Source organism: Megalobrama amblycephala, linkage group LG10, assembly GCF_018812025.1.
Source record: "Megalobrama amblycephala isolate DHTTF-2021 linkage group LG10, ASM1881202v1, whole genome shotgun sequence".
NCBI classification, from domain to species: domain Eukaryota; kingdom Metazoa; phylum Chordata; class Actinopteri; order Cypriniformes; family Xenocyprididae; genus Megalobrama; species Megalobrama amblycephala.
Window position 1 is genome coordinate 28,542,894 of NC_063053.1, and position 13,170 is coordinate 28,556,063.

Sequence of the window (13,170 nt, forward strand, 5' to 3'; positions counted from 1 at the left end):
ACAAACACACACGTCAATGTGATAAAATCCCCCAGCTGCTGATGAATCTCTCAGTGATCAATAGGTTTCGAGGTGGCAGCACACTGGATCACGAACTGTTGTGCCAGCTGAAGGTTTACGGAGGGTTACTTTACAGACAATGTAAAGTGGCTGACAATTGGTTGGTTTTGCTCCGGGGCACGAGCAAAACCAGCCAATTGTCAGCCACTTTACCTCGCATCAGCTGCCAAAGAAAACCAGTTTTAATTTCCCCTGAATAAAGCAACATTTGAAAGAAAGCGTGGGAAAACTATCGTCAACAACATTACCTCAGAGAACTCTCTCTCTCTCTCTCTCTCTCTCTCTCTCTCTCTCAAATTTGCATGAAAAGGTGCTGTAAGTGATTTCCACTGTTTTGCTGAATTCAACCACACACCCTCAAAACCTCATCCCCTCGAAAAACAACATTGATTGACAAGAAGAGGGGGTTTCTGACTGGATTTCTGATTGGGATTTCTTACTTTTTACACTTACTTTTAGCGACTTACCTTTAAAAACTCAACCGGTGTGGCATTAGCAACATCAAAGTGGGTTTGCATTTGCTTAAAGCAGTTTTTTTGTCCTGTGGTGGCATAGTTCCTATTGAAATGACACTTTTGAGTGAGACATATCGAAGGGCTTGTCTCTTTGTATTAAAATAATAAATAGCCAATAGCTTTTGTTAAAATCACAATGAAACCGAAGTAGCGACAAATCTTTTCTTCCATATTGTGACGTACACCAGTAGCAGATTATCGAAATACAAAAAAAAAAGTAGAGCGGTGATTGTTATTATGCATCATTGTTGATTGGATTTTGAGATGTGGGTGGGGTTTAAGCACAATACATGATTGGAGAAGTCCTACATACCTCACCAGAGAGAAGTCTGTCATTTTCAGTGGAAGATCAAGTTATGACATTTTGATTAAACATTATAAGATCAAAACATTTTTAAAAATGAAGCAACTGCATGGATGAATTGTTCACAATAGGATCTATAATATGCATTTAGCACATTTTAATGCATTTATCTGCTAAAAGTTATATTTGTCAGTTAATACAAGTATACTGATGGCCCAAAACACAACAGAGATGGACTAAAAGCCTGTCAAACATATGTATGTAAACATTCTTGTCACAGTGAGTCAAGGTTTCACTCTCAGAGCACCACTGGCAGACATCCTCGCACATTTCATACACAACTCATCACCATGACAACTGGCTTTGACCTCACCTTGTGGCTGTTCAGATGTGTGCATCTGATATACTTCAAAACAGTGTGAGGGATGGATTTAGGTCATGCAACAGCAAATCAGCCATGAATAAAACTAAAGTGATGCTCTATTAAATCAGTCACTAACTTTATTTCCTACAGTTGGGCAGTGGAGAACACACACACACACACGTCCTGCTTCTGCACACACTTGCGCAACTGATCTGGAATCTCTACAGAAACAAGCCCCAGCATGGCAGCCTGACGGGTACAGCGACACACCCAAAATCAACAATACCTACAATCACCTTTCTTTCTCTCTCACTCTCCCACAAGTCACTCATGATCAACAGCGTACTACCTGAGAACATTAGAACAGGAGTCCCTCGGTGTCACTCCTCCTCCTCCAAACCCTGCAGGTCTCCTATCTGTTTCAGGTTAATGTACAAACCTGCTCAAGGTGAAGCGTCTTTGAGCTACACATACACCGCAGAAACACACATCCACAGAACTGCTACGGATTTTTTTTTTCTCCCTAGAATTTAATGATTTATAGGAATTCTATGACAGATAAGAATGTCTGAGATGTTTCAAAATAGGGAAAAACAAATATTAAAAAGGAAAATCTGGAACAATTAAGTTCAAAACAAAATGGTTGTAGGAACTGAATATTTGTATTCATGTTGGTTTCAAGCATTTTAAATTTAAATGCATTTAAATGTTATAACATAATAGCATTTTCAATAAAAATAGTGATTTAATAATTCTAATAAGCGTCACGTGGTTTAACCCACAAGTGAAAAGTAATAAAATATTCTCCATACACCCTTTCCAACATTATTTTCATATTTATTTATTTAAAAACACAATAATACATTTAATCATTAATATCATTAAGGTTTAATCGGTTTACTTTACTTGAGCTTAGCTAACTTTAGCCTTTTTGTAAAATATATATATATAAACCTTACTGACCTATTGATGGTCATGAGGGTCTACAGGGATCCTCTCCATGATATAATTTCCCGTTTACTGTTGTCACATGACAACAAATGGCTTCCTGCACACTGGTTGCACCACACTGACATTAATTTGGTGGACAAAAGATTTTAAAATATCAATCACATTTTAAATAAAAACGGTTTCACTGATTATTTTCGTAAAGAAATAAAAATTAAAGATCATGCCAAACTACTTTACTTTTTGGCAACATTTAGCTATTTTTCAAGAATTTCAGCATTTTGATTAAGACTTTTTTTTAATTAAGGTTTTTACAATCTCCCTCAAGTTACACCACTTAAACATATTTAAGTCCCACAAAAATATCAGAACGCTATTTCATTCAGAAATGATCTGCAATTCATTTTCTGTGTGAATTGCAATCATGTAACTTTTTAGATTTAGAAATAAATGAGAACTTGCAAATAGTGAAAGGGAACAAGACACACATTCCACTGAAAGTAAAACCCACATATTCAGAATATCAGGGAGCACAAACCTTAATGATTAAACCAAAACGAAATACACACTGGCGCTAACTACACAAAGTTATTCAGACACTTCTAACTTAAGTTCTGACTTTCTAAACGCATTGCACAAGATTTTATATCATATTAGCTGACTGGGTAGGGCTGTTACCTGTAACTTCCAAACTGGATCCCTCAGTTTCCTTGTTCGTCACTGTAAAATCCTTTACATCGGACAGTCCGTGTGAATCTCGTCTGGAAGGTTCAGGTGAGGCATTTCCACATTATTCCTGTTTTCTTAGGAAACTCTTGTTCTTTAGAGAGCAATTAGTCTTGAACAGTCCATGCAGACTGTGCTCTCCGGCTTCAGATACTACTCTCCGCTTAATCCTCAAGAGGCTCCAGGTGAGAATTTTAAGGGAGTTTCCAAACACTGTCAAGTCCTTGAGCGCTCAGCGGCGCCACCCCTCGGCCACAGAATGAATAGACACTAACACATCCTGTAGACATGATTACGTAACACACTGATTAAAGGGCGTGTGAGACTGATTTATATGTCATTAATGACTTGCAGGATGTATTGCTATGGAGATACTTAGTCATTCAGGACATAGTTTTATGGATTAAATGAAATTAAAGTAAGTTAATTAAATGATTTAGAAAATAACATTACCAGCAGGCCTACAATGCATTTAAAACGATTATATATATATATATATATATATATATATATATATATATATATATATAGAATATTAGTGTCTTTCATCAGCACTTACAGGTCTAATTTTGACTTACAATGTCTTGTTTGTAGGTGTCTGAGTATTATGTAGATTTAGTCCAGGACAGTTTTATCAATATCAGCCAATCTGCCATTGGCATTACCACAACATCATATATCAAAGAACATGTCGTCATTCCCACCACAATCAAGTTCATGATTATGGAGTTGCGTGTACAAACACAATCCCATCACGATGAACATTGTGATCTGTAGAAACCGCTGTGAGTCAAGTTTCCTGGCTTATGAAATGTTTTTTTTTTTTTAAATGTAGGGGTTGAATTTTACCTTGTTCATTCTTATATTATCACTTATATAATCTTTTTTTGTATGGGAAGTTCTGCTACAATATATATTACAAGAATCAATGCGACTTCCATCTAGTAACAGCTATTCATTTGTCAACAGAATAAAGCTATAACTTGGAATGAAGAAAATGAAAACACTACAATCAACAAATTCCACTCAATTCAGGTTTATTTTTTTTTATAATCAATAACTCACTGCTTAACAGATTATACATTGAAAAGAGGACTGGTAGTAGTTCATTGTATTGTTTATCCCATATTGTCAGTGCAAACTCACTTTTCCAGAGCTCAGTCTCCAGCAAACTTTACAACCTCTTTTAGTTCAGTGGTTTGAGGCCTCAATTTGCTCTAAACGGAGGACACTTGACATAATAGCACAGCCTGACACATCCATCATTACACTAAACACACCTGTTCATTAACTGCTCAAAGTGCAGCTGTTCTCAGTAATTTAAGACACTTCTTAAGTATGACCACAGAGTTCAGGTACAGTAGCTAAGTTTGTTTTCACTATAGTTTGATAGATATACATTTAGTCAACAACCAAAAGAAGAGCTCCTTTGATTCACTACTGGAGAGAAATTGGGTATTTTCATGGCTCAGTCAAGGTGATGAACACCAGCTTAAAAAAAAAAAAATCTAAATCTTAGTGCAATATGTAGCTAAATGTGTCTAGTGTTTGTTTTAAATTGTTTGAATGCATCTACTCAACATCCTCTGAGACTGGACGTAATTCTCTAACTGGACATTTAAATGCTTTGGTTTCCAAACGAAACTTAATTATGGTGCCAAAAAACATGCTTTAATTTCAAATCTCAATGTGTCTTTCTAAAGCTGTCCTGCCAAAAATCTTTTGATCTCATTTAGAAGGCATCTGATGAAAAAAAACAAAAAACAAAAAACACACACAATACATACTGTATATAAAATGTTAACAGCCCAAAGTGTGTCAGGAATCGCCGGGCAGTACCTTAAAGCATACTTCTTTTTTTAAAACAAAATAAAAATCAGTAAAACATCACATAAAAATTTTTTTTTTAAAAGTGCAAATCCTCATTAAAAGAAACATTTTGTCAAATCAAAGCTGTGTGTGATGATACAGATTTCTTCCACAGTCACATTCTTATGTGCAAAGTGTAGTTCACCCAGTAAAAGTCCTCTGTGGCACAAGTTCACGTTTCTACTGTCTGAAGTAACACACGTCATCCATGGCTGCTGTGATTCTGTGAGAATGGAGAGAGATGAGATTTAAAATCACAAATAAATTAAACCCCATAACTCGCTACCGCAGGCAGAGGGCGCCGGAAACATTATTTATTATGGAAACATCAGTCTAGACTCTAGAGAAAAGTCATAAAACATGTGGGGGAGAAGAAAGAAAAAAAAAAAAAAAAAGGAAACAGGCATTTTTACCTCTGGGCCTGGTATCCTCCCTGGCATAGGTTTACTAAAGCATACAGGTGTCTCAGTGCATATTCATACTGCAACAGGAGAGAAAAGAGGTTTCACACTCTGCATAATAACACAACCAATGATGCAGACGACAGAGGACACAGAAACCCTGAATGTTTGTACCTCCTGCTTGTGCCAGTTGAAACAGTGTTTCTTGTAGTGATTGACGGCTGTTTTGTAACATTCATACTGTGTGAGATCTTCACGTCCATCCAGATAATCCTGCACTTCCTCTTTATCCTGCACCACATGCTCCACGATCTTACGCATCGTGTTACCAAGCAGCTCCCGCACCTACGCAAACAAGCACAAAATCCATTATAATATGATTATCTTGACTGAAATCTATGACTCTGACATCACTTACAGTTTTGGGGTCTGTAAAAATGTTTATTTTATTTTTTTGAAAGAAGTCTCCTATGTTCACCAAGGTTGCATTAATTTGATCAAAATACAGTAAAAGTCATATTATTAAATATTATTAATATCTATTTTAATTTAATTTTATTTTTTTATGTAGTTTATTCTGAATTTTCAGCATCATTCATCCAGGCTTCAGTGTCACATGATCCTTCTGAATTCTTTCTAATATGCTTTGATGATTTGCTACACAAGAAACATTTATGACCATTATACTTCTTATTGAAAACAGTTGTGGTGCTTAATATTTTTGTGAAACGCATGATGCGTTTTGTCAGAATTCTTTGATGAATACAATTTTTTCCTTGTTAAATAAAATAATTCATTTGTTAATAATAATAATAATAATAATAATAATAATAATAATCTTACTGGCCCTAAACTTTTGAATGGTAGTGAACAACTTTTAACACTTCAAATAAATGTAAATAGATGTATAAATAATTGATTGGTAAAAAGGAGTGCTTCAAACCTGTAGATGTTCATGGATGTTATTCATGAGACCAACAACAGTCTCAACGTCATTGGACTTCGTGAGTTTTCTTTTCATGATTGCAAGAGGCACATCAGGGCTGCTCATGAGGTCATGTTCAGTGATCACAGGCAACGACACAGGCTCGGGTGCCTTATCAAGACCTTTAGAGTTACCCTGGAATGCAGCCACCTTCATGTGGGACAGCGTCTAAAACAAAAACAAACCACAACAAGTTAGATTCGGCAAGTACAAACATGCAAACACTACACAGGACAGCATTTATGCTTTAATCAGACACTTCCTTGTCAATAAAGTATACATGATAAAATATATGCAACTTCAAATGGAAACTTATTGGAGAATATATAACAGACGTTAGACCAAGAATAAACTTTGAGCATATCAATATCCATCACATCGTTACTAAACTAATCCAGATGCTACTCACAGTTGCTACACTTTAGGGACCATACAGATGAATTTTTTTGGCATTATATTTAATTTTGCTTCTGTCACAAAGATAATTGTGCCTTTCACAGTATCAGTGATGCTAATCAATATTGCATTTGGTGCTTTGTATTGTAAAGACAGTGTGCCTTATCTTAAAGGTGCCCTAGAATTGAAAATTGAATTTACCTTGGATTAGTTAAATAATTAGAGTTCTGTACATGGAAATGACATACAGTGAGTCTCAAACACCATTGTTTCCTCCTTCTTATGTAAATCTCATTTGTTTAAAAGACAAGCAAGGACAATAGCGAAAAATGGCAGATGGAGCAATAATAACTGACATGATCCATGATATCATGATATTTTTAGTGATATTTGTAAACTGTCTTTCTAAATGTTTCATTAGCATGTTGCTAATGTACTGTTAAATGTGGTTAAAGTTACCATCGTTTATTACTGTATTCACGGAGACAAGACTGTCGTTATTTTCATTATTAAACACTTGCAGTCTGTATAATTCATAAACACAACTTCATTCTTTATAAATCTCTCCAACAGTGTGTAATGTTAGCTTTAACCCCGTTAGCCACGGAGCACTATCAAACTCATTCAGAATCAAATGTAAACATCCAAATAAATACTATACTCACATGATCTGATATGCTGCATGACAAACACTTTGTAAAGATCCATTTTGAGGGTTATATTAGCTATGTGAACTTTGTTTACGCAATGTATTATAGAGTTGCGAGCTTGGGGGCGGGGAGCGCGAGCATTTAAAGGGGACACACACAGAATTGGCGCATTTTTAATTATGCCCCAAAATAGGTAGTTAAAAAAAAAAAAAAAAAAAAAAAAAAAAATTTAATAATAAAAAAAAAAAATCTATGGGGTATTTTGAGCTGAAACTTCACAGACACATTTAGGAGACACCTTAAACTTATATTACATCTTGTGAAAAGGGTTCTAGGGCACCTTTAATGCATGTGTTAATTCCTAATCTTTGCTGAATGTCTTTCATATGCTGGACAGTGTTTGTGAGTGCATTACCTTGTTTCCATACTGCATCACATGGCTGGTGTTGGTTTTGGACTTTACGATCTTGAACTGTTTGGCCAAAGTCTCTTTGCTCAGATCCTCCTAAAGAAACAAACACACAACACCATTTAAAACGCTTTCCCACGGTCTGCGTTATACCAGGTTCTTTCGTGAGCTGCCCAGACTGTTCATGCTGAATAAATGCTTTTCTCTTCTATCTTACTTAAGTTTGGACCTCTGTCAGATGTGTGTACTAACCACGTCAGAGTCTTCCATCCAGTTGACGCTGTACCAGTCTCCCAGGTAGGTGTCTCTGGCCTCGTCATAGTAACAGGCATATGAGGACTCATCAGGGTTGGCAGCGGTTGTGGCATAGACTGAGATACACACCCGGATTATATATACTATGTTATTTACACACAGCAACATGTGTGATGAAGTTAGAAATAAAACTCACCATTAATGTCAACAGGCAGAGGCTTCATCATAGAACCAGATTCACAGGCCTCAACATAAAACACCATCTATGTGTGCGAGAAAGGGTTTACAGATTTTTCTTTTTAAATGACAATTTTATATATATATATATATATATATATATATATATATATATATATATATATATATATATATATATATATATATATATATATATATATATAGTTTTTACCGAAATTATGAATTTGATCTTATTAATGAACATGTGTAACAGTCACCTTCTTGTATTTGTTGTTTTGATGCATGTACGTGATGGTTTCCATCAGGTCTTCTACATGAAGCTAAAAGTAGAGAAACAAAGACGCATTATTTACTACAAGTTTCTAATTACACAACTCACATTTATAAAGATGTCATGCATAAGGAAGTGAAGCAATACCCCCCCCCCCCAACCCAGCTGCTCATGCACAATTACTGAGAAACTTGTCAGCACAATTCATGTCTAAACTTCATGTGAGTTAAATGTGTTACTCATTATATGACATATTTCTATGTCAGCTGATCTATTGCTTCAGTATCTTCAGTGGGGGCTGAAAAAAGTCAGATCATTTGGGATGTTTTTATTTAAAATTAATTTTTCCCCCTGCTCCCCAAATTAACTTTTCAATTATGTTGATTATATAATTTGTAAAGACATCAGAAAAATATACATAATATAAGAATTTACACTAGAGGTCTCAGAGTTTTGGAGAGAACTGTATAGTGTGTGTGTGAGAAGAGCCTGAAAGGATCTGATTCAGCTAAATGACCACAGGAAGCAGAAAGTGCTTACATCGTCATTAGGGAAGGCCAGCAGACCTGGGGCTCCATGATCAGTGAAATACACAAACACATGATCATTTGGACCGCTGCCAGGAGGAAGAACAATAAAAAAATGCTTAGAAAGAAAAATACATCACAAGACCGGTTTTACACACATCTGTCTCAACACGCACAGAGACACAGAGACTACGATTTTACAGGAAATGAGGGCAATAAATTCAGTAAGACACTAACATCTGCCCCAAGCTAATTTAAATTTCAATGCAAATGTATCAGAGACACACAGAAAAGAAAAAAACAAAACACTAATGACCCCTAACCCCCCTCTGCCACAGTTTTTACGGTAACTTGCCTTTTCAGCACTTTTCCAGATCCTCCCTTCACACCAGCAGCATCACCCTTCAACACCGCCAGGAAGTTCTGAGGAGTCACATCCTATATCACAAACACACAAATTATATTAGTGAACGGATGGCAAACACACCGCTTCCCGTTTCAGATCTTCAAATCAAGAATTACACTCATCAACTCACATCACCAATGTAGTCCTTCAGCACTCCTTTGTAAACATCCGATCCATTGGGTCTGTTTATGATCACTCCTGGGGTAGGGTTACTGGACACAGAAAAACAGTCACATGAACCTCTGTACTGAAAAAGCTTTTGGTTTTTAAAGGAGCAAAAACTGATGCTAAAAAAATATTAATTATTAAAAGGCAACAACACTAATAAAAAGACCTCATTGTCCACCACTTATCAAACATAGGTTAAAAATTAACCCCAAAACCATGCGACTAAGTCAACAATAAGATAACACACTTCTTCCTTTCATTGTTTAATTCAGCCGGAACACCTGACCTACATTTGAATTCATAAAAAAGCCAATAAAGCAATATATGTCTCAGTTGTAAAACTTCCAGCAAAAGGATAAAATAATTTGACCTCTTTTCAACCTCATGATTTGGAATATAAATCAACAGTATGTTCCAAAAAACAAACAAAATTAATTTATTTACAGGGTGAATCTCATGAAACCGGTCCAAAACGCCCACATCATGTTTGACCTCAATCAACGAAATAATGTAAATGCAAAATTGTTTGCAATGCAAATTTAGAGATTACATTATAATGTGTTATAATGTGTTATAATGTGTAATGTGTTATTTAGATATAGACTGCGCAAAAGTCTTAGGCCACCACCAGCTTTGTTGTTTTATAAATGTTTTAATGACCATCCATATTTATTTTTTCTGTCTCTTTATTAAGATACTAACAGAAAATACAGGCAATATGTACAAAAAAAACATGCTACATTTTTATGTTGGAACACTGGCTTCTGGTGGTTAAATTAGATACTTGTGACTTCTGCAAATAAACAGACTCAAATCTTTGTTCGTGTGCGCGCGCACATGTGGTGGAGCTAAATAACAGACACAATTTGATCAAAGCGATTTAGGGGAAGTGATCATAGTGGTGTTGGCGACAAGTTACCCAGAAGACGATTAAGAGTTTTTTTGTCAAATCTGAAATAGCTAACAGCACATTTTCTACAATCAGAGGCAATGTGAGTTAAGTGCTTGTTCCACTATCACTATTGCATCTCTGAGCAAAGCAACACCAAGTCATAAATAAATCACCGCTTACTAGCCTCGATCCAATAACTCATGTTACCAGCTCAGATCCTTAACCACTATACCAGTGGTTCTCAACCAAAAGTCCAAGGGGTCCCAATAAACTATTTAAATCATTTAAATTTGGTTTAATTTTAATTAACATGATGAAAAATACTTTGTACTATACACTAAAATAATTATGCAAGATTAAACTGACATTTTTTGTTCATTTATTTTAATTATGACAGAAGTAATAGGAGGGCCTTTGAATAATATTGTTTTGGACATATAGAGGCCTTGGAGTCGAAGAGGCTGAGAACCACTCCACTACACTACCACCAGTTAGTATAAATAACACAAGTCATACTCACTCAGGACTCTGAGCAAGATCATCATACATCATCACCACAATCTGCTCATCAGGAATCCCGTTCTTATGGACGATCTGATATGCATGGCACACATCAGCCTATAAACACACAAACAGAATAAATATCTAAACAGACATCAGATGAGACAGCTGACTAATAGTTGGGAAAAACCCATGTACTTTCTCCACCTCAAAGATCAGATTCTTTCTCACCTGGTGTCTGTAATTGTACCAGCCATTAGATCCGGCCACAATGACGACCCAGTGCTTCCCATTTTCTGGCTGCTCGGCAGGGAAAGCACTCACTATCAGCCCCAGGCTCAGGGCGAGACCTAAAACTGCCACTGTCTGTGGGCTCATCTCTGCAATCTACTGAGAACAGAGATGGAAAATAATCAGAAAAAAAAATTACCATGTGTGCTTTTAAAATGTTAAAGATTGTGAACTTTTCTAAAAAAGTATTTGCCAAACTACATAAAATACTTAATGTGATGACGTTAAGTTTAATAATAAAATACATTAAACACAGTTTATACTTTCTTTTTATTCTTTCTTGTTCTCAAAATATACTAAGTTATACTTAACATAACATGCATTTGCATGTTATTTACATAACTGTATGTACTGTACGTCTGTACTGAAAGGCTTTTGGTTGTTAAGAAGCAAAAACAGACAAATTTGATGCAAAAACAATGATGATAAAAACACTACAATCAACAAAAAAATATTGTAAATGCAAAATGGTCCAAATATAGATATTACATAAGATTATATTCATATTACATTATATTGATATTTTTTTAGATTAGATTCTGTTTATATTATGATATATTATGTATATCATATTGATATATTATGTATATTTTGATTTAAGATTAAAATGCAAATGTGATTTGTGAGATTCCCCCTAAAAGGAAACATACACATATACTAACAAGACAAAAACATCTTAATAATGTAAATATTATGTATATAAACACTATGTATAGTTGTGTTGACACTTTGTGTTTTCTTAAGGTTACTGTACGATTACAGTAAGGCAGAGATAAAATATACAGGGTGAAATTTATTTTGAGCTTATTCTACAATTCCTCCATTACAAATGTTTATCTTTAGATCACATTTCTGCCAAAAACATAGTTTTAACACTTATTACTGCTGTAAAATCCTAATACATCTCCTTTAAACAGAATAATCATCTGACATTTTGTCGAATGTCTCTTTTTATATGATAACAGACTAGAAGCAAATACCAAATTTAATTGTGGTAATAATGACATTAGTAATTTGTGAGGTAAACGGTGTTAACCGCGATATATTTTTGTAAGAGGTCTCGTGATCACACAAGGAAATCAGGGCTACAATAATAACAGCAGGCCATAGAGGGGTTTAAACTATTCTCCTTTCAGCTTTTAGCTAGTATTTAACCTTGAATTGATTAATTTTACAAAACACAACCAAACAAAATGAGTAGAGTTAATACACAATAAAGATATTAGTAGTTTATATACGCTTACCTGTTTACTGTACGCGCTGCCCGAGCTGCCGAGCTGTAGCGACGCGACGCTTTATTACAACCTGTGAGACGAGGACGCATGTGCAGCAGCCAATCAGCGCGAACAAACCCAGCGCGCTGTCCAATCAGCTCAACGCGTCTTTCACCCCTGGGCGGAGCCTCAACTCACCACCTGACTAGTCGGTCATGTGCCATGAGTTTGACTGAAAACAAAACAAAAAAAAGAGAGGAAACTTTTCTACAGAAATTGAAGTGGTCTCCCACTATGACAGGGAAAGTCTAACCGTTGAAAAAGTTAAGGGGAAATGCCTCAAATTTATTAGGGGATTTAATCATTGGTTTGAAAAACCTTTATTAATAATTTTACTGAGAAGCTTCAGCACTGACACCCGTCCTTAATGTTTTTTTGTTATCTTGGCAGAATATATGCGAGCGCATGATCAGATCATCCGTTTGTCATATGACTGCTATTTCAAGTCACCCACGCATTTTTATAGCTGGGCTGATTTCACCTGTTGTTACAGGTGTCGTGAGACAGATCCATAACAGAGCATGTCGTTATATAACATGTAAGCAGCCATGCTTAGACTTTTGATTGTAGTTTATGCTGATTCAAAACAGATCTATACTCACTGTTCTTTCATATCAGTCTATATAATCTGTAGCTATAACTATTTTCTGCTCATCTAGGGAAACCCCTTCTACAGTTTTTACTGATTGTGTGACACCTCAATCTTTAAGTCAATGCATTGAGAGATTCCAAATTTCATCTATACAACTTAGTATGTTTT

At 35.5% G+C, this 13,170-nt stretch overlaps 2 protein-coding genes across 3 annotated transcripts in view; both read right to left on the reverse strand.

Annotated features, from left to right (window-relative positions):
- The window catches only part of si:dkey-157l19.2 (uncharacterized protein KIAA1522), a 32,889-nt gene extending 29,760 nt beyond the window's left edge, over positions 1–3,129 (reverse strand). The window contains exon 1 of the mRNA XM_048205635.1: positions 2,870–3,129. The gene's annotated coding sequence lies outside the window, so the exon portion shown is untranslated. The remainder of the gene's footprint in view (positions 1–2,869) is intronic.
- Positions 3,130–3,937: 808 nt separating this feature from the next.
- On the reverse strand, positions 3,938–12,530 carry lgmn (legumain). 2 transcript variants are annotated; one of them, XM_048205637.1, is made up of 14 exons: positions 12,381–12,530; positions 11,077–11,232; positions 10,865–10,962; positions 9,415–9,496; positions 9,234–9,316; positions 8,892–8,967; positions 8,338–8,400; positions 8,079–8,145; positions 7,880–7,998; positions 7,634–7,723; positions 6,131–6,340; positions 5,362–5,532; positions 5,200–5,267; positions 3,938–5,009 (listed from the first exon to the last, which is right to left on the reverse strand). In XM_048205637.1, exons 2-14 carry the CDS (start codon positions 11,221–11,223, stop codon positions 4,967–4,969), a joined length of 1,317 nt encoding a protein of 438 aa, XP_048061594.1. In that variant the 5' UTR covers positions 11,224–11,232; positions 12,381–12,530; the 3' UTR covers positions 3,938–4,966. The 2 variants fall into 2 exon arrangements, with proteins under 2 accessions (XP_048061594.1, XP_048061593.1); XM_048205636.1 differs by having other exon boundaries at positions 11,077–11,235; positions 12,381–12,525.
- Positions 12,531–13,170: the final 640 nt, after the last annotated feature.

Bases quoted from the DNA above. Each gene is read 5' to 3' on its own strand.
- lgmn (XM_048205637.1), bottom strand. From the start codon at position 11,223: ATGAGCCCACAGACAGTGGCAGTTTTAGGTCTCGCCCTGAGCCTGGGG. The intron at 8,146-8,337 runs GTGACTGTTACA...TCGCACACATAG, and splicing joins AAAACAACAAATACAAGAAG to ATGGTGTTTTATGTTGAGGC. The intron at 7,999-8,078 runs GTGAGTTTTATT...TGTGTATCTCAG, and splicing joins TCTGCCTGTTGACATTAATG to TCTATGCCACAACCGCTGCC.